The sequence below is a fragment of the Pollicipes pollicipes genome, unplaced genomic scaffold (assembly GCF_011947565.3).
Source record: "Pollicipes pollicipes isolate AB1234 unplaced genomic scaffold, Ppol_2.1 Scaffold_6686;HRSCAF=7923_pilon_pilon_pilon, whole genome shotgun sequence".
NCBI classification, from domain to species: domain Eukaryota; kingdom Metazoa; phylum Arthropoda; class Thecostraca; order Pollicipedomorpha; family Pollicipedidae; genus Pollicipes; species Pollicipes pollicipes.
In genome coordinates, this window is record NW_023596921.1 from 27284223 (window position 1) to 27301967 (window position 17745).

General features: G+C 51.4%; 3 protein-coding genes across 6 annotated transcripts in view; 2 read left to right on the forward strand and 1 right to left on the reverse strand.

The window, feature by feature from the left end:
- Positions 1-1513, forward strand: part of sick (sickie) — a 44781-nt gene extending 43268 nt beyond the window's left edge. For all 4 annotated transcript variants that reach the window (XM_037232188.1, XM_037232189.1, XM_037232190.1 and 1 more), the window contains one exon: positions 221-1513. In XM_037232188.1, the coding sequence (XP_037088083.1) occupies positions 221-696 (476 nt within the window). In that variant the 3' untranslated portion in view covers positions 697-1513. The remainder of the gene's footprint in view (positions 1-220) is intronic.
- Positions 1514-3760: 2247 nt separating this feature from the next.
- On the reverse strand, positions 3761-7954 carry ND-ASHI (NADH:ubiquinone oxidoreductase subunit ASHI). Its single transcript, XM_037232062.1, has 4 exons — positions 7619-7954; positions 4543-4766; positions 4061-4219; positions 3761-3895 (listed from the first exon to the last, which is right to left on the reverse strand). Exons 1-4 carry the CDS (start codon positions 7716-7718, stop codon positions 3839-3841), a joined length of 540 nt encoding a protein of 179 aa, XP_037087957.1. The 5' UTR covers positions 7719-7954; the 3' UTR covers positions 3761-3838.
- A 544-nt stretch (positions 7955-8498) lies between these two features.
- Nf-YA (nuclear factor Y-box A) lies at positions 8499-16406 on the forward strand. The gene is made up of 6 exons (XM_037231719.1): positions 8499-8526; positions 12941-13011; positions 13557-13688; positions 14871-15023; positions 15624-15939; positions 16318-16406. The coding sequence occupies exons 2-6, from the start codon at positions 12943-12945 to the stop codon at positions 16404-16406; spliced, it is 759 nt and encodes a 252-aa protein (XP_037087614.1). The 5' UTR covers positions 8499-8526; positions 12941-12942.
- The last annotated feature ends 1339 nt before the right edge of the window (positions 16407-17745 follow it).

The following is a 17745-nucleotide window of genomic DNA, read 5'->3' on the forward strand; positions in this document are numbered from 1 at the left end:
GGCAAAGGACTTGGTGCGAATCGTCTCTTAGGTGTCGTGAGGCCTGCTAACGAAATATTTCACCATCCGTGGAACAGAAATCTCATTGGACGATGGAAACGCGGTAGTCTAAACCTGTCTGTTTCTCCGCTGTGTTGTTTTTGTGGTGTTCCGCTTTCTGTTGTACTGTGTGCGTCGTCGCCGTCGGTCGGCCGCCGCTGATCCATGCTGTGCCCCGCAGGCCCCCGGCTACTGCTGAACTGCCCGTGCGACCTCACCGCCTCCCAGGTGTGGTTCACGGGCGTCTGGAACTACTCGATCGTGCCCTACCTGGTGGAGACGGTGCGCGAGGGCCTGCTCATCTACGGCCGCCGCGCCAGCTGGCACGACCCGACCCAGTTCGTGCTCGACACGTACCCGTGGCAGCGGGCGGCGCCGCACGCCGGCGTCGACTCGCTGACCCGGCTTCGACCCGAGGACGTCGGCTACGACGCGGCGGCGCCGGCGGGCGCGACGCTCGGCCGCGACGCGCCGCCGCCGGCGCCGGCCGAGCGGCGCGCGTACAAGGATAGCGACCCGCTGCTGAGCATGCTGATGAGTCTGCAAGAGGCGGCCAACTACAGCGTGGTGCCAGGCCGGGTCAGCAGTGCGGCCACCACGCCCGAGCGGGCGCCCGAGCAGGGCCGACGCCAGGCCGGCGGCCAGGCCACGCTCTGAGGCCACAGAGTCACTCCCTGAGGCCGCCACTGGCCAGGAAAACGCCCTCTGAGGCTACCACTGGCGAGAGAGGCGCCCTCTGAGGCTACCACTGGCGAGAGAGGCGCCCTCTGAGGCTACCACTGGCGAGAGAGGCGCCCTTTGAGGCCACCGCTGGCCGGAGAGGCGCGCTCTGAGCCCGCCGCTGGCCTGAGAGGCGTCCTTTGAGGCCGCCGTTAGCGGGGAGGAGCCTGGGTCAGGAGCTTGTGATCAGAGGAGGCTGCGCGGTGTAGTTAGGGCCGGAGGTCGCGTCTGGCGTAGATGTGACTGCCTGCTACCGCGGCGCCAGCGAGCATCGCACTGTCTCCACTCGAGGCCCCGTCGTGTCGGGAGGTGGCGGGGCCTCCACTTGCCAGTTTCGTTCGACACATCTATATCTGCTTGCGCAGTGCGCTTGGTGTCGGTGCGGGAGCACGCGGCATCCTTCGCGCGTGCATGCAACATTCGCTCCCGATGTTGTGTTTTGATATGACGTTTACCACCGTAAACAGCAACAACGTATCGCAAATGTCTATTCACGTGCTTGGGAATGCTTGAGACCTATGTGAAACCAAAAACTGGTGTGGTGGAACCCCGGGGACCTTGGTCGGTGCTGTAGTCAGTGGCGCTGCATTTATGATGGCATTGATGTCGGTGTAGTTTGTATTTTTGCACGACGCGTGCCCCGCCCGCGGCGGAAGTCGAACTCGAGTCTACGGTTTTATAAAGTGTTTTGAGTGTTAATTGCTGACACGTGGAGGCGTGCTTTGCCTCCGAAATACATGGATGTGATCATTGATGTGCGTGTTTACGCGGCTGGGCGGGGAGACGAATTTTACGAACTTCGCGGAGTTGAATCCGTGAAATTGTGACATCTGCGTTGAATTCAAGTAACCAACGCAAAATAACTGAATTAACGTTCCCATAATGGCTCACAAGCAGAGACAACACGGAATGACCTCATTGTTGGGATCCGCCCTGTTATCATCTTTCTTGCTTATAGGGAGCGTTTTACATTTGTATGGGGTTTTGAATCGAAGTAGCCATCTTTCAAATCGTTTGGTGCAGTTCGCAGCCCTGCCCTTCTTAAGACTTAAACCTTTCTAGTTTCTTAGTAACACGCTCGCGAAGATGTGCCGACTACTCCGGGGAAAATATTTTGAGGTCACCCAGACATCCATGACGCGATAACGTCAATCAAGTCAGGCCATTCCAGCAGGCATGCGGGGATCAAAGCCAATCAAAATATAACTCGAGTTGTTGATAGCTGGCGCTCGTGAGCACGATTTAGATATAATGGCCGACAATTGGCTTCAACCAGCGTTGTGCAAGATACCGTGGCGAAATCAGACAATGGCGTATTGAGGACCATAATTGCCACGCAGGGAAATTGTGTTGTCTGGAGCAGTCTTTTCCACTTACAAAAATACTGACAGTTGTAGGTTGGCTTATTTCATCATATCTGATGTCTGCCCCAATATCTTAAAATGTGGAGCATCCCCTCTAACCGGCATCCTCGGGGCGGCCCGCTTGTGCGCGGCAGGCTTCACGCGCCAGCCACGAGTGAACCGCTGGTGGAGGCCCCCCGTTTGAGGGCCCAGCACCAGACCAGACCCCGCAGGATGGTCCCTGTGCGGACTTAAGTCTCGGCGATTGGATCCCCAGGGCGCTGTAACCTACCCTGCCGTTATCCATTCTCCCTCATCTCATAGCCATCAAATTATCGTTACTGGTCGAAATGGCCTAACTCACATAACCAACAACCAGCCTAATTGTTGTGCCATGTATGTGGCGCTTTTGCAAGGAACACCCACTTCCCCTTTTTCCCCTCAGCAACATTGCCGCTGTCGACAAACGTCACGCGAAAAAAGATCCCCAATTGCCCGAGAGGACCTACCTTTTTGTGACATATTGGAAGAACATGTCCGCACACGATACACGTACTGTCGGAAAATCGACTCGCCTTGTTGGCCCGATCCAGGCTTCCATGCTGACGGGGATGCACCCGCCGCCGGGCCGACTCATGCCCAGCTTAACCCACCGGATGCCAAGCGTGTGACTAAATGCCGGTCACCTAACCTGTTTTTTTTTTTGGTAGTGAGGTGTTCATACAGACGCAGAGAATAACTCAAAGGCCTTCGCAACTGGCCGGGCAGAGCCCCAGTGCCGCCCGGCTGGGGTGGATGCGACGCTAAAAGTTTGTCGCCATCGCTGTAGAGCTCGCGACTCTCTTGATATGCGGAGGCTGACGATATATTATCGGTGCTATCGATAGGTGCTAGTAGCAAAAAATGAGCTGCAGTTAGACCGATAAAACAGAGATGGGAGTCCGGGACGGGAAGAGAAGGGCACTAGCCCACTGGAAGCTACTTGGCGAAAACAAGTTAATCCAGGCCAGTGTCCCTACCGCATTTCAAAAGGGTAATACTTCAGGTTCGACTACTCATACTCCTTTTGGATCGCTCGGACGACCTTGCCCACAACCGGCTGCCTTTTAATGACGTTGCGTAGTGCCTACACATGGCGCACATCACGCCCGTCACCGCTCCCACGAATATGCACGTTCAACAATAACACGCTCCCAACGAACGCTTCGTCCCAAGTCACGCTCCATGGTCCAGCACTGTCATGACGCTAAAGCCCACCATATTCATCCAATAAATCTGCCCGAGCAAATCTCTTCGCCTTCTTCGAGCAAGTTCAGGACATCCGAATTCCAGACATGCTCGACAGACATTTCTATCGGATCAGCCAGGCCGACCTCAATGTTTGTCACAGGTCTTCCCACGTAACGCCAGTGCTGATGCCACAGTTCCCCTAGACCAGACATGCTGCCCATCTGCGTCCCCACCGCAGCAGCTAACCAGATGGTTTGCCGACCGTGGACCGTGACCGTGGGCCGTGCAGACCGTACAGACCGGGGCGCTGACCCATGCCACACCGCACCACCGCATCAGCGGCCATTGGTCCACCGTTCACTCAGAAACGATATACACGGAGCAGCTTTCTGGTCCCCGACGTCCAAACCGTGGGTTTCAAACACAAATTCAGCGGACTACTTTGGGTCTATTACATCATTCGCGCCACATGTCTATGTAGAGTTTACAGGGCACCGTTCTTTTCATCACTCCCTCATCTCGAAGGTGTAGTGGGGACCGTCCTTCGCGAACTGCTTCGGCATCTGCAACACAAAGCGCATGACTTGTTAAGTACACTACGCACGGACAAACTGCCTATTGTTTAACAGGCACACACCACAGAAACACGCAATCAATACGCAGTGTTTTCAATGCTGCTCCTACCATCCGAGGTCGTTTTGAAACGCGTGACACTATGCAGTACGTACCACGGGCCGGAACATCTTCTTGTCCTCGAAGTACAAGAAGACGAGGGTGTAGCTGGCCATCACGCCGAGGAACATGGCCCACATCTCCGGTATGGATATGCGCAGCTTGCGGTCGGCGTTGTACCGATCCTCGCCATACATGTCCATCGAGTGGTGGATCTGCCGGCGTCGGACGGACGTGACGCCCCACGCGGCGGCGCTGGCGACAGCTCCTGCTCCTAGCACTGTGCTACGACCGCGCAAGCCCACCAGCTTGTAAGGCTACGTGAAACGAGCCGACAACCGCTACGACAGCAAAACCTTCCCGTAGGAATAACCCCGGGCATCATTTTACGCCGCAACTTCGTACAAATGCAGCAGAAAAAGTGCAGCGCCGAACGCATCAAAAGACAGCTCGCACCGCGACACTGGTCTCCTCCCCGACCGAGCGCAGCAAAGACGGCTCTATCACTCCTCCCGCCGCCGGCGCCCGCGCAACGTACCGGTTCACAAAAGTCGCGCCTGAGCTCGGGCATGTCCCAGTTGTAGTAGGGGTCGCGCGCCTCGGCCGACACGAGCGGCACGTCCGGGTAGTCGCCCAGCGCCGTGCCGTCGTCGGGCATGGGCCGGTAGTCCTGCGGAAGCATGCCATACTTGGCGGCGGCCGCCGCGTGCTCCTCCGGCGTGCGCGGCGCCACCGGCTCCGGCTTCCAGTCGCGGTTCCAGTCTGTCCAGCGGGGCACGGGTTAGCGGCTCTGTGCGAACCCCGGCTCCGGCTCCCAGTTTGTCTGGCGGGGCACGGGTAAGCAGCTCTGTGAGGACTCCAGCTCCGGCTCCCAGTCTGTCCAGCGGGGGACGGATAAGCGGCTCTGTAAGCACTCCGGCTCCAACTCCCAGTCTGTTCGGCGGGCGACGGGTAAGCAGCTCTGTAAGGACTCCGACTCCGGTTCCCAGTCTGTTCGGCGGGCGACGGGTAAGCAGCTCTGTAAGGACTCCGGCTCCGGCTCCCAGTCTGCTCGGCGGGCGACGGGTAAGCAGCTCTGTAAGGACTCCGGCTCCGGTTCCCAGTCTGTCCAGCGGGGGACGGATAAGCGGCTCTGTGTTTTGTAAGTTCTGGCTCTGTTCAGCTCACTGAGAAGGGGGGGGGATGGGTCCTGCCTCAACTTCAAGTCTGAGTGACCCCTAAATTCAGTTTGCAAGGTCCTTGATTCCATAGGATACGATCCCATTCCCGATTCCAGTTGTCCGTTCGAGCTACACAATAGTCACAAAACTTATTGTTTGGGCGGTGTCAAAATCACGGGTGTGACACTAACAGCTTCTATCCATTGCCATAATGCCTGTCCAGTGTGTTATGAAATGTCATAACACACTGTGTATGCATGGTCGGTGGTCACCAAACTAGTGGCTTCCAGCGGTAGATACGTCACAGGCTGGAGGAGGGTCGCTGTCAGGAAGTAGTCACTGTCCGGAAGCAGCCACTATCTGAAGGAACACCGCTGTCTGGACGTTGCTAGTTACAGGAAGGTCACTGGCAGGGAAGACCTCAGGTCTGGTCTGAGCAAGGCCATCACCAGCTGGAGAAGGGCTCCTGACTTGAGTGAGCAAGCTGGCCACCAAGAAGACCCAGTGTGCTGCGTCCACAATGGGAGACGCTCGCCAGTCAATGCAACACAATCATGTCAAAGTCACTTGCACCAAACTGACTATCTGATGGGAGGATCACAGCTGAGAGAACCCATGCATGACAGTCCATAACAGGTGCATGGGGTGAGATGTGTGCAGCAGCAGACTGGAAGCATGTGAACAGGGTTAGACCCAAGTAACCTAACAGTCTTGCACTCCCAGGACTACACCTGGGAAGAGATGGGTTGTCACCCCATGTGATTTATGAGCAGTTTGTTACAGTCAGTTCTAACTGAAAAGCAGCAACTTTTGCTCTTAAAGAGCTACAATAAACTTAGACTACAGAACAGTGTAGGGCATTTGGTGTTGGCTCTACAAAATGTTACCTCTAAGTTTCATATTCAAGGGCATTGACCTGGAAAATAAGGTATTAAAATACATCAATGTAAGATGCAGAACTGTCTCAAAATGTGAGCTCCTGGACATCTCAACAGCCCAAAGGTTTTGACCATGATCAGTGGCTTTGAAAACAACTATTTTAGATTGTAGGTATAGCTTACAATAGCAAAAACACATATTTCAAACCATCTTTATTGCGGAACATACACTTCTTACAATGGTCAGCAGCTTTAGCAGGTCTCCTGGACTGCCAGTAGCTTTGTCTAGCACAGGATGACCACATCATAGTATTGTGATACTGAATTGATTCCCTAGCAGCAGGTGTCAAGAAATGTGCATTATATAATGCCCATTGACATGTGTTTCAATTAAACAGGTATTACAAGCAACAGCAAGTTATCTTGATTTGCATACACTTTTTATAGTTAAAACAGCAAGTGGGAACTGTTTATATGCTTAATTATCAATATGATGCCTTTATATGGTAGGAATATGACATGGCATTTGATCTTCAATGCCAACAGGATGATGGGTTGCTGAGGGATTGGGTGGGAACTGAAAAGCAAAATGAAACTATGCAGCTAAATTAATCTTCTTAATATGGTACACATATATCACATGGAACAAGGACACCGATGGAATGCTGGCTTGAAGGGGTAGGGTGGGAAGGTCAGTTTAGGTTAGGTTAGGTTCTAGTCTAGTATTCTGGTGCATTATTATTGTTACCTTGGCCCCCATATATGTTTAAAGTTCTTGATGTGCAGCAATGCTGTGACCATGCACCACTACCTTAGCAATGATGCTGGGGGTTGAGGTTATAGTGTGTTTGCGGTGCTTGGGAGCTCGCTGATAATTATCAAAATTTGAAGGTAAGAGCATAATCTACCTGTTTTATGACATTATGATATACCCTGCCTTATACATGACAAATGTGTGATGCTCCTTTTTAACATTAGGCACCAATGTATACCTACACCACTCAATGCTACATTTCAAGAAAATGCCAAACCAAAGCAAGAAATATATTCTAATTGTGTACTTTTACATCAACAGGCATATTTTACATGACAAGAATGATTAGTGATGTTAACCTGGCATGATTTTTAGTTGCAATAGTCATTATATATTTTGCTGCAGTTTTTATAGTGTACAAAGGTAAAGGCCTGGTTTAATAGTGTGCAAAGATTTAGCTCTGGTTTTGGGATGAGAATTCAAGTCAGATGGATGACATGTGTCCTAATCCTCAAAATATACAGAAACTGGGTATAAGTACCCTCCAAAATCAATTATAATCCCTTCTCATTTTAAGGGCTGCTAAGGCCACAGGCAGAGGATGCATCCATTCAATTTAGGGTCGCAAAACCATAGGGTATCACTGATGTGGTGCTTAAGCATGCCAACCATCTATATTTATTGCATGGATGCAAGAAAGCTTTGCTCCCTATGAGGGCATTTCCAGATATTTAGTGACACTATCTGCATAACCGTAGTCCTCCCATTCTCTTTAAGCACTCACCATAATGCAGAAGGATACAAAAAGTACCATTTACTTACACTGTGTCCTTTCTGATGTTACCAGCAAAGACTGGGGTTTCAGCAGCTTAGAGCTTGAAGCCCTCAGAGCAAGCTGACCTCCTATCCGAAGAGCAGCCATTGCTGACAACAAAGTTGTTATCTGAGACCGGCCCCCGTAACCTACACAGGTCACCCCCCTAGGAAAATTGGGGCACCCAACTGGGAGGAACACCACTACACAGCAAATTCCGACGTATGTAGCAATGCAAGGCAATAGGTATCATTGCTTTCGTCGACATAAAGTGTGTTCTAATTCAAGGGTCTGCCCAATACTTTACTGGTTAAGCCATTCATGAGCCAATTATGTTCTTTCTTGTCCAATCATGGGCAAGCCTTTAGGAATGACTTTTAGCTATGAACGCTGTAACCTGGCTCGCCGCGAAAGATCGTATTCGACTGAAAATTGTAATCATTGTGTTTTTTTGCTTTGTCAGGACATCGTTGTAAAACAGTTGTGTGAAAATGATTAATTTGGTTAGAAAATGTAGACATATCGACGCCAAAAACAAACAAATTTACGACTTGCGACTCACAGACTCCTTTAGCAAATGGAAGGTATAACATAATTATAACCAGAATAGGCAAATTATCACCAAAAGGATCCTTTTGTGGTACAATCAAATGTTGAATGCTCTCACTGATAGTACATAAGTAACGCTGATCAAAGTGAAAATACACCATTTGTGATATTTTTGTCAACTTTCTTCTCGAAAAACAGTGTTACCCAAGATCGTATTTCGTAATGATTCAGGTAAAACACACTCACACTCACATATATAGTTCATATTTACATTTGGCCCAACCATTTAATGCGAACCTTGAGGCACAACATAACAGCGATACCAGCAAGACGAGTGAGACGAACCAGGCGCGTTTGTGTAAAGCGGGTATGGCTCTATGCAAGGTTTAGAATTGTATGCCTTGCAAAACGGCTAGAAATACAAAATACAGGTGTGCTGTTTTGTTGGTTTTGTGCGCTTTGTCCAGGTAAGGGTGCGTTCCAGCTATTGCAGATGGATAATAGCTGGTTTGGCGGATATGGCGTGGGGCTAGAAGATGACACATGCGGAATTGAGATTAGATAATTCTTGTAGGAAACAATTTTTATTTTTTCGTGTAGAATCAGATCCTAAGCTGTGGACATTTTGAAGTGCCATTATTCAGTGTTTTCCCTGAACTATAGTAATCTAGGGTTCTCATGCTGGTGCCAGCAAAGAAACAGAACTCATGGTTTAGTCTTAAAATGTCCAATAGCTAGAACATTGCTACTTTTGGTGACCTGAACCAATTGCTTAAATTTCCATGCTGTATCCTGTGTTGGGCTTTTACTATATAAATGTGATCATGGCTGATATGTGCAGAAGATTCCAAAATCTATTAAGTAGAATGTGCAGGAGCCAGGGTGCATTAATGGTATCAGACTTGCAGGCCCAAGGGGGCCTGTGCACATGTGTCTCAGTAGATGCCAGTCTTTTGCCTATTGACCCCAACCCTGACAGCTGATTCAGGTAATCCAGTTGACAGGCCCAGAACCAAAAGTGCAGGGTTGAAAGATATCTGGTTGATTTTCTGATCTTGAGCGTGTGGAATGGCGGCAGGCAGTGAATTCCGGTCTGGAGATGAGATGGCATAGAAAACATTATGTACCTACCATCCAAGGGGCTGAACATTACAGCACTTTTGCAGATATTTTATGATATGTACATTTACGTGTGAGGCATTTTTACCCATTCCTGCTGTAGACTTAAAGCTGGATAAATTTGCTCATGCTGCCTTACACATGGCATGGTCTTAACACAAGCATGATGGGTCATATTAAAAACATAATATGAGAGGTGGGGTATGTACATCACATTGAGATGTGCAATGCAAAATTAAGAAACTTTGTGTTCTCCATCTTTTCCAAGATGGAAGTACATGGCAGATAAACATCCAAATCATATGCTTCATTTGCAGAGTGAAGAATGGGATTCTAACATCAAATATTATGCAGAAAATAAGAGACAAGCATTAGTTATGTTTTGACATGGACTCATATAGTATGCCAGCCCAATATGCTGTGACCAATCCAGCCTCACTATGCAAATCCTTAGGGGGGGATTTCTGAAATAGGCAGGTAGTGACCAGCAAGCACATGCTTCAAGTGATATACATGTATTAACATAAAATGATGCATTTTGAATCTATTTAGAAAGAATTAGCTCACTTCACAAGATTATTACTAAACAGGAATGTCAGTAACTTACTTTGGCACAGCAAAGTTGAGTTTCAGGCAAAATACTGCTAGCAACAGGTTACTGACTAACAAAGCAGCAGTCTTCTCTATGAGAATACTTTATTTATCTCCCCTCTCCATGATGGAACTGGAAAACAATAACAGTGCTCTCAGTATGCAAAGTTGTTGCCAGTTAGCTGTGTGTGTGCCACAAAATCTAAGCATGTACATATCTGCTGCACAGAACAGCCATACTAGCAAGGCCCATGCTATGGCAGGCTTCACTCATAGCTAAAGGAGCTATAGTGTCTGCCCCCAACCTACCCAAGCTGGGTGGATGGGGCTCTGTAGTGCTCCTGGCTGGGATGGCCTGCAATCAGTGACAGCAGCTGTTGTAGCTCAGATGAGGTCAGAGTGTGGGGTAGAATGTGCCAAGCATTGTAAAACATAACAGTTTTGCCACAATGTTCGGATGTTGAAGCAGATTTCACTATCAGGTAGTAGTGTCCTGACTCACGCAATTATCGGTTGTGGTGAGCTCTTATCCAGAAATGTTTTTGATTAAAATACTGAGACTTCAATTAAAGATGGTTACATTTTTCTAACACTACATAATCCATGAATATGTATCATGTAACTAGTGCCCCCTGCAATTCACTATGACATGTGGAACTGAACTGTAAAACCCAAATTATAACCTGAATGTTCCAAAGCTGCTGCCATAGATGTCAGAATGCTGTGTTGAAATTTATGCAAAGCAAAATCCTGAGAAATGGAGCGATACCAGGATAAATAACACTGCCATTGGGTCACTGTGGCACTGCATTGTCAGATGCTATCATTTTTAAGGGCTCAATGACATCAGGAAGGCATTTTCTGAGATTGGCTCTAACTATAGTTGCATTCCATGCCAGATGTGTTTGAAGACTGTAATGAAGGCCTGAGTGGATCAGATGTATGACAACTGATAGAATATGCCTCAAAATGACCTACCTGCTGTTACTTTACCTCACTAAGTGCAGGATTAAGAGGACTACTTAGCCTGCTGGACCTGCTTCCATTGAGCTCCTGGCAGCTTGAACTATATTAAACCTGGTTTGGCATGTTGTGTATTGGGTGTTGCAGCTCGAGTCTTGTTGAGATTTGGACTAGCTTAGTGTATCAGGTGCAACACCACTGGGGAAGTGCATTCCAGTGGTTGAAAACTGTCCCACAGAAGGCTTTCCTTCTGTCCCATGTTGCCACCTGAGGCCTGTTTAGCTGTGTGGTTCCTCTGGGAAGGTGTGGTTGGTGAGAACTCAAGATTCATTCTGGAGTGCAGGATCAGATAAACAGTGATTATGTCCCCCTGCTGGGTGCCATGGTAGGGGGGATGACAAGCCGAGGACAGGTGGGCACGGCTTGGTCGTGATGTTTCACACCAGCTTGGTCATATGCCTCCAGACGTGCTTCAACAGCTCCTGGTTGGCAAAGTTGAACAGTTGTGATGCCATACTGGGCTTACTTGTTGATGAGAAGTCACTGGTAGTGACTTGGAAACACCACAATCATGATGTGTATAATGCCACATGCCACAAGTTACATGGTTGCAGTTGACAGAAAGTCATACCAGTAGATCTGGGATCAGAGATGACCATTGTGTTGTTCCGTGACCAGTCACCTGTGTGAGGGTCGCAGTAGGTGTCCTGAGGTCCCCTGGCTTACTACACCTGTGACCTGATGTCACCTGGCTTATTACAACGCATTGGTGTATGTGTGTGTGCATGATGTGAACTGGCCTAGCAATGTGTGCCAAACCACAATGTGTAGTTTTACTGAGACCATGTGTGACAACACATTGCCCCCAGGTGTGTCTCTGAGGTCTGACTTGTCACATGCATTAGAGGTGCTTTAGACATCAAATGGCGTACTTTCTAAGAGGCCTAGAGTATTACATCATGACTGTTGCCTGAATATGCTCAACAATGTGATGTATAAGATTGCCTGTGCCTGCTATCCTGCAACATGTCACACAGTGACAGGTGCACTTGGAGGTACCAAACACATCATGTTGAGTTGAATTATAAATCTTGTAGCTACCACTTCAAAAAAGGATGCCCAAATATGATTATCATGCAAATTTAGACCCCAAGTTACTGTGTTTGCGCATTGCTGTCCCGCTGTACCCTCAGGTATGTTTCACATTGTGTGGGCACCAATCTGCCAAGGTGTTTCCGGTATTCAAGATCAGATTTCACCCCTGGGACAGGGTTTTTTGGGCCTGAGGTTTAGCTGTACCTGAATGGAAAAGATGGAATGCCACCAAAAAGTGCTTTAGTTGTCAGGTTTTCTCCTGTGGCACTTCCGTGCTCCTATATATTGCATTCCAATACCACTTGGCTATTGTTGATGCACTTCTTGAATGTGATATTGTGTGATGATGCTGTGTGTTGTTGGAGACCTTTCAGTCTGAGGTGGTCTGATCTGAGCTGTAGAGTGGGGACAATATATTTGTATTTACCTCTTGTTTGTGTATGTTACTCTGCAGCTACTGGTCCCCATCCTGTGTGCATGCCATATTGTCCACTCTGATGCTTGCTAGGGCCCTGTCTTTCTGCTTGGGGTCCCCAATGCTGGGGGTTGACTTCAGTTGATGATTTGTGTACACTAGAAAATCCAATCAGGTGTTCTTCTGTAGATTTTTCAATGATCAGGAGTTCTTCAGTATTATTACACACTTTTAGTATTACACTTCAGCACTTGACGCATTGTTTAAAGGGCACTTGGATGGCACTCACTAGCTTTGGGCACCTGGATGGCACTCACTAGCTTTGGGCACCTGGATGGCACTCACTAGCTTTTTCTTGAGGTCCTCTGAAGTATTTTTAACTTTTGTCCTTAATGGTGCATTTGTACATGGACTTGTTTTGATTGGAGCAAATGTTGTCACAGCATTTATCCATTGTGTGTTCCAGCAGGTCGTCCAATATTCTAAGTTGTTAGGGTTAGCTGTGCTGCCTTTTCAACCTGTTTTATCTGCTGAGCATGACCTATTCTAAGCACATTCTCAGATTGCTCAGATTGCCCAGCATTGGTTTTGTTCACAGGCATGGAAAACCAGGGAGGCTCCACTGGAACGGAGCAGCAGTCGGTGGTGATGCAGATTGGAGGACAGAATGTAAGTCACATGGCATGTGCTGCAGCTGGTAGGACATAGTGACTGCCTTTGGAGGACGGAATGTAAGTCACATGGCTTGTGCTGCAGCTGGTAGGACAGAGTGACTGCCTTTGGAGGACAGAATGTAAGTCACATGGTATGTGCTGCAGCTGGTAGGACATAGTGACTGCCTTTGGAGGACATAATGTAAGTCACATGGCATGTGCTGTAGCTGGTAGGACATAGTGACTGCCTTTTGTAGCCCTAATGCTGTATTAATGTGTTTATCCATCAGACACATGGATTTTGGTGCATTTATAGTGCATTTATGTTCAGTATAGCTGTGAAGTTTATAATTTCATTTGAGCAGGCTGTGTTTAGCTGCCGGTTGCAGTTGTAATTTGTGGTGATATAGTGAGAGCATTTTGATTGGCTGAGTTTCTACAGTTATTATGCAATGTGCAGATTATTCAATAGAAGCGTATAGTCCGCTGGAGTTCGGCTTACTTATGTACTTCACCTGGGGCGGTGAGTCGAGGTGTGACGTGTGGTCATGTGCGTTGCAGGGCCAGCAGGTGATCCAGACGGTGAACGGGCAGCAGGTGATACTGCAGGGGCTCGGCGGCGCCGCCGGCCAGATCCAGCTGGCCTCCGGCAATAATCACGTACAAATCATCCCCATCCAGAACCTGCAGCAGGTCAGTGACACGGCTCCGGGGCCGGGCCGGTGGAGGTGTGGCCCGGTGGTGGGACGCCTCGTTATTTGCTGATAGATAGCCGTTTTTAGGCGATCGGAACTGAGTCACGAGCATCCACTAAAAGCACTGCGTTTCCCTGCCATTCCGAAATCACAGAGAATTTCGAAACGGGTTTGCGCTGGAGCAGATACCACAACTGTACCGAAACGTGTACCGAGACGCACAGCTTTACCGAAACGTGTACCGAAACGGCGAAAGGAAAGGAAGTTGCACCGTAACGATCCGCTCCACCGCGCTGTATTTGCCCCCCCCCCCCCCCCCCCCCCCCCCCCCCGCCTGCCCTCTGCTCGGTTGGTACGGCGTCCGCTGGTTGCTGTGAACATGTTAGAGGGAAATGGCCATAGGCTTCAAACACTGTCGTCTGCCGACACTCCCCGTTGTCCCGAACCCGAGACCGTCTGCCGACACTCCCCGTTGTCCCGAACACGAGACCGTCTGCCGACACTCCCCGTTGTCCCGAACACGAGACCGTCCGCCGACACTCCCCGTTGCCCCGAACCCGAGACCGTCTGCCGACACTCCCCGTTGTCCCGAACCCGAGACCGTCCGCCGACACTCCCCGTTGTCCCGAACACGAGACCGTCTGCCGACACCCCCCGTTGTCCCGAACACGAGACCGTCCGCCGACACGTCCCGTTGTCCCGAACACGAGACCGTCTGCCAACACGCTGGCTCTCATGACGGGAGCCGGGGTCAGGTAGACCAGGCACGCCATCATTACGATTGGTCATTGGCGAAAAAGCGAGCCACATTATACTGCGAGGTACTGGTCGAACGACGACATCCAGAAGTTACCTGGACGCAGTGTAAAAATGCGTTGCGCTTTTGGCAATCAGCTAATGGTCACGCGTGCGTGATCATAGACGCTGACTGATGTGAGGCCATCGGAAAGGAATGAGTGGTAGAAGCCGGAAAATGGATGGTCGTGGACAGACGGGAGGAGGGATGTGGGTTGGAGCGGCACCTCAGTCCGACCCTGACTCGGAGCGGCTCCTCGGTCCGACCCTAACTCGGAGCGGCTCCTCGGTCCGACCCTGACTCGGAGCGGCTCCTCGGTCCGAACCTAGCTCAGAGCTGCCCCTTGGTCCGGGCCTCTCTCAGAGCGTGTTGCGTTGCCGTCAGGCGGCGGGCGGGACGCAGCAGATGGTGTTGCAGCAGTCACCACAGATCGTGCAGACCCAGGACGGCCAGACGGTGCTGTTCCAGCCGGTGCAAATGGACAACGCGCAGGCGGCTGTCTCCACCGCCGCCGCCGCCGCGCCCGCCACGCCCCAGGTATGAAGCGCGCCGAGCGGCGGCGAGCCGATCGGTGGGCGCATCTGCGGGCTCCATTGTGAGCGTCTGATGTGTCTGTGTGAGGGGAGGTGTCTGGTCGGCAGAGGCGAGCGTAGTCGTCGCATGGGTCGCCTGATCATACGTCGCAACGGTTCCACGTCCCGTTGCCGCCATGACACCGTCTCAGTGGCGCTGGTGGCCCGCCACCACACCACCGACTGAGTTTGTCCTATCCACCGACACCGTTTCCCATCCTACTGTCGCTTCTATATTTGTCCGTGCCTGACGGTGTCATCCCGTCTCACTAACGCTGATCCCCGTGGTTTTGTTCTCCATCGACATTCTGGTCGCTTGTGCATTTCCTAGTGGTGCTCCGTTCCAGTCCCACTGTTGTTTCCTCCCTGCTCCGCGCTCCCAGGAGCGCTCCATGACCGTGGTCTGGGGTTTCCTCCCCGTCTTGTGTGCCCTCCTCTTATTCCTAGTGTTCTCTTTCTGTCCCTCCAGCCTAGTTCGGTGTTGTCCGCCCCCTCCGCTGGTCTGGTATCTGTCCACCCTGTACACTGTTCTAACGGCCGGCTCGGCCGACGCCATCGTCATCAGCAGGCGATCGGCGTCAACAACGGCCAGATCATCATGCTGGTGCCGGGCAGCGGCGGCGTCTCCCAGCTGCAGCGCATTCCGCTGCCCGGCCCGGAGATGCTCGAGGAGGAGCCGCTGTATGTCAACGCCAAGCAGTACCACCGCATACTGAAGCGGCGCCAGGCGCGCGCGCGCCTCGAGACCGACGGCCGCGTGCCCAAGGAGCGGCGCAAGTACCTGCACGAGTCGCGTCACAAGCACGCGCTGAACCGCGCGCGCGGCGATGGCGGCCGGTTCGGCTCGAACCCCAGCAAGAGCGCGGCGGGCGCGGCGGGCGGCGAGGCGCGGCCGGCCGTCAGCAGCGCGTCGGCAGCGGCGCAGCTTAAGTTCGAGGTGCGCTGACGCGGGCGCGGCGCCGGGCGGCGGCGCGCCGGACGCGCCGGCTGGGGCGCGAGCGACACTGGAGGGTCGAGGCAGAGTGGTGCGAGCTCGTGGGACGGCGAGGCTAGGTCTATTCAAGGGCGTGCCGTCGAGGTGCGAGGGTCGGGTCGTGCGGGACCTCGCCATCTGTTGACGACTCGTCGGCCGCGACTCCAATGCTGAAGACGCACCGTCAAAAGTTTGAGATGCCCGACTGGTGGTTCTTGTTGCTGCCGTCATTCGCCCAAAAGCAGCCGTTTCCTTCGTATCAGAGCGCCATTGAGGACTGCCCCAGTACCTGTTGCCAAATTCCCACATGGTCCGGGCGCCTGCGTCATGGCCGTCCACGTGGCCATGGTCAGTCCGGATCCCCCGCTGTCCTGAGTCTGCATCATGTTGTCTCCAGAATAGTCCCCCACAGTACTGAATCGGCGCTGGCCTCGGTTTGTTCCGTTCTGAACCCGTTCGACACGACCCCACACCGTCAGCCGCGCACCTGCCTTTTGTACGGCGTGCCGAGGAGTAGACGCGCTGGTAAAAGGTGGCATTCGTGTTCAGACGGCGTCCGCAGAGGTGAGTTCGGCCTGCGCGGCCGGTGCGCCCATATTGTACATAACGTGTGTCTCCATTGTGAGGGCGGCCTCGCCGGCGAACCCGGTGGGGCGATGCCGTTCACTGCATCATCACCCATGCGTTAAATATAAGGCGTTTTGTAGCTGGAGTTTGGCTGAGTCTCGCCGCAGCTGGTGGTCCAGGCGCGAACAAAACACTGCTCCATTTAAGCGGACGAGCGGCATACCCGCGCGCATCCCCGTGCGGCTTGGATTACGACATGCTGCCTGGAGTGCCCAGGCATGCATTTGCCCGTATTTCAAAGATATGGGATTCCAGTGGAGCAATGTAGAAATGATCTGGATCCCGGATCTCGGCATCCCGGTATGGGAGCAATGCGCTTGTCTGTGTGCGGGTGTCGAATATCGCCCGCTGTCTACCCGGGATCATGGTACGACCAGACGTTGGGACACAGGATTGCAACAAACCAGACGTTGGAAATCAAATGCAACGGACCAGTGGTTGGAAGACGGGCGCTACAGGCTAGACGTTGGATCACGGGAACGCGACAGACCAGACGTTTGATTACAGGGGTGCGACAGACCGGCCGTTGGAATACGGAAGCGCTACAGACTAGACGTTAGATCAGGGGCGCGATTTAAAAGACGTAAGAATACAGGAGCGCGACATACCACTAAATTACGACCGTGCCCAATCTCGTGATAGAAGCGCGGTCCGTACAAAGTAAATGTGATCGTGTTGGTGTGTAATGGTGATTGGGGTTTTAGGGCGCACCGTCTAATAAGATCATTGTAGCCCAAACTGAACGTGCTTGTTTGAAGCGCTGGTGTTGTCCCTCGCAGACCACCATGGTAACCAATAAAGTAGCTATTTATCTCGACAGTGGCGCCGGATGCACATTTTGTCTATGACTAGCAATCTGGTGGAGTTCTCCGACGGAAAACATCGCACGCATCAGCACTGATCTGTGTTGACTGCTCACTGGGAGTACATCAACCAGGTTTTGTGTTAAAGGGAGTGTGCCACATTTCTATGGGATTTTGGGCTGAAACAGCCATCTAAAAGATAATTTGGTGCAGTTCGTAGCCCTGCCCTTAACAAGACCTTAAACCCTCGAGTTTCTGAGCTGCATGCCCGCGACGACATGCAG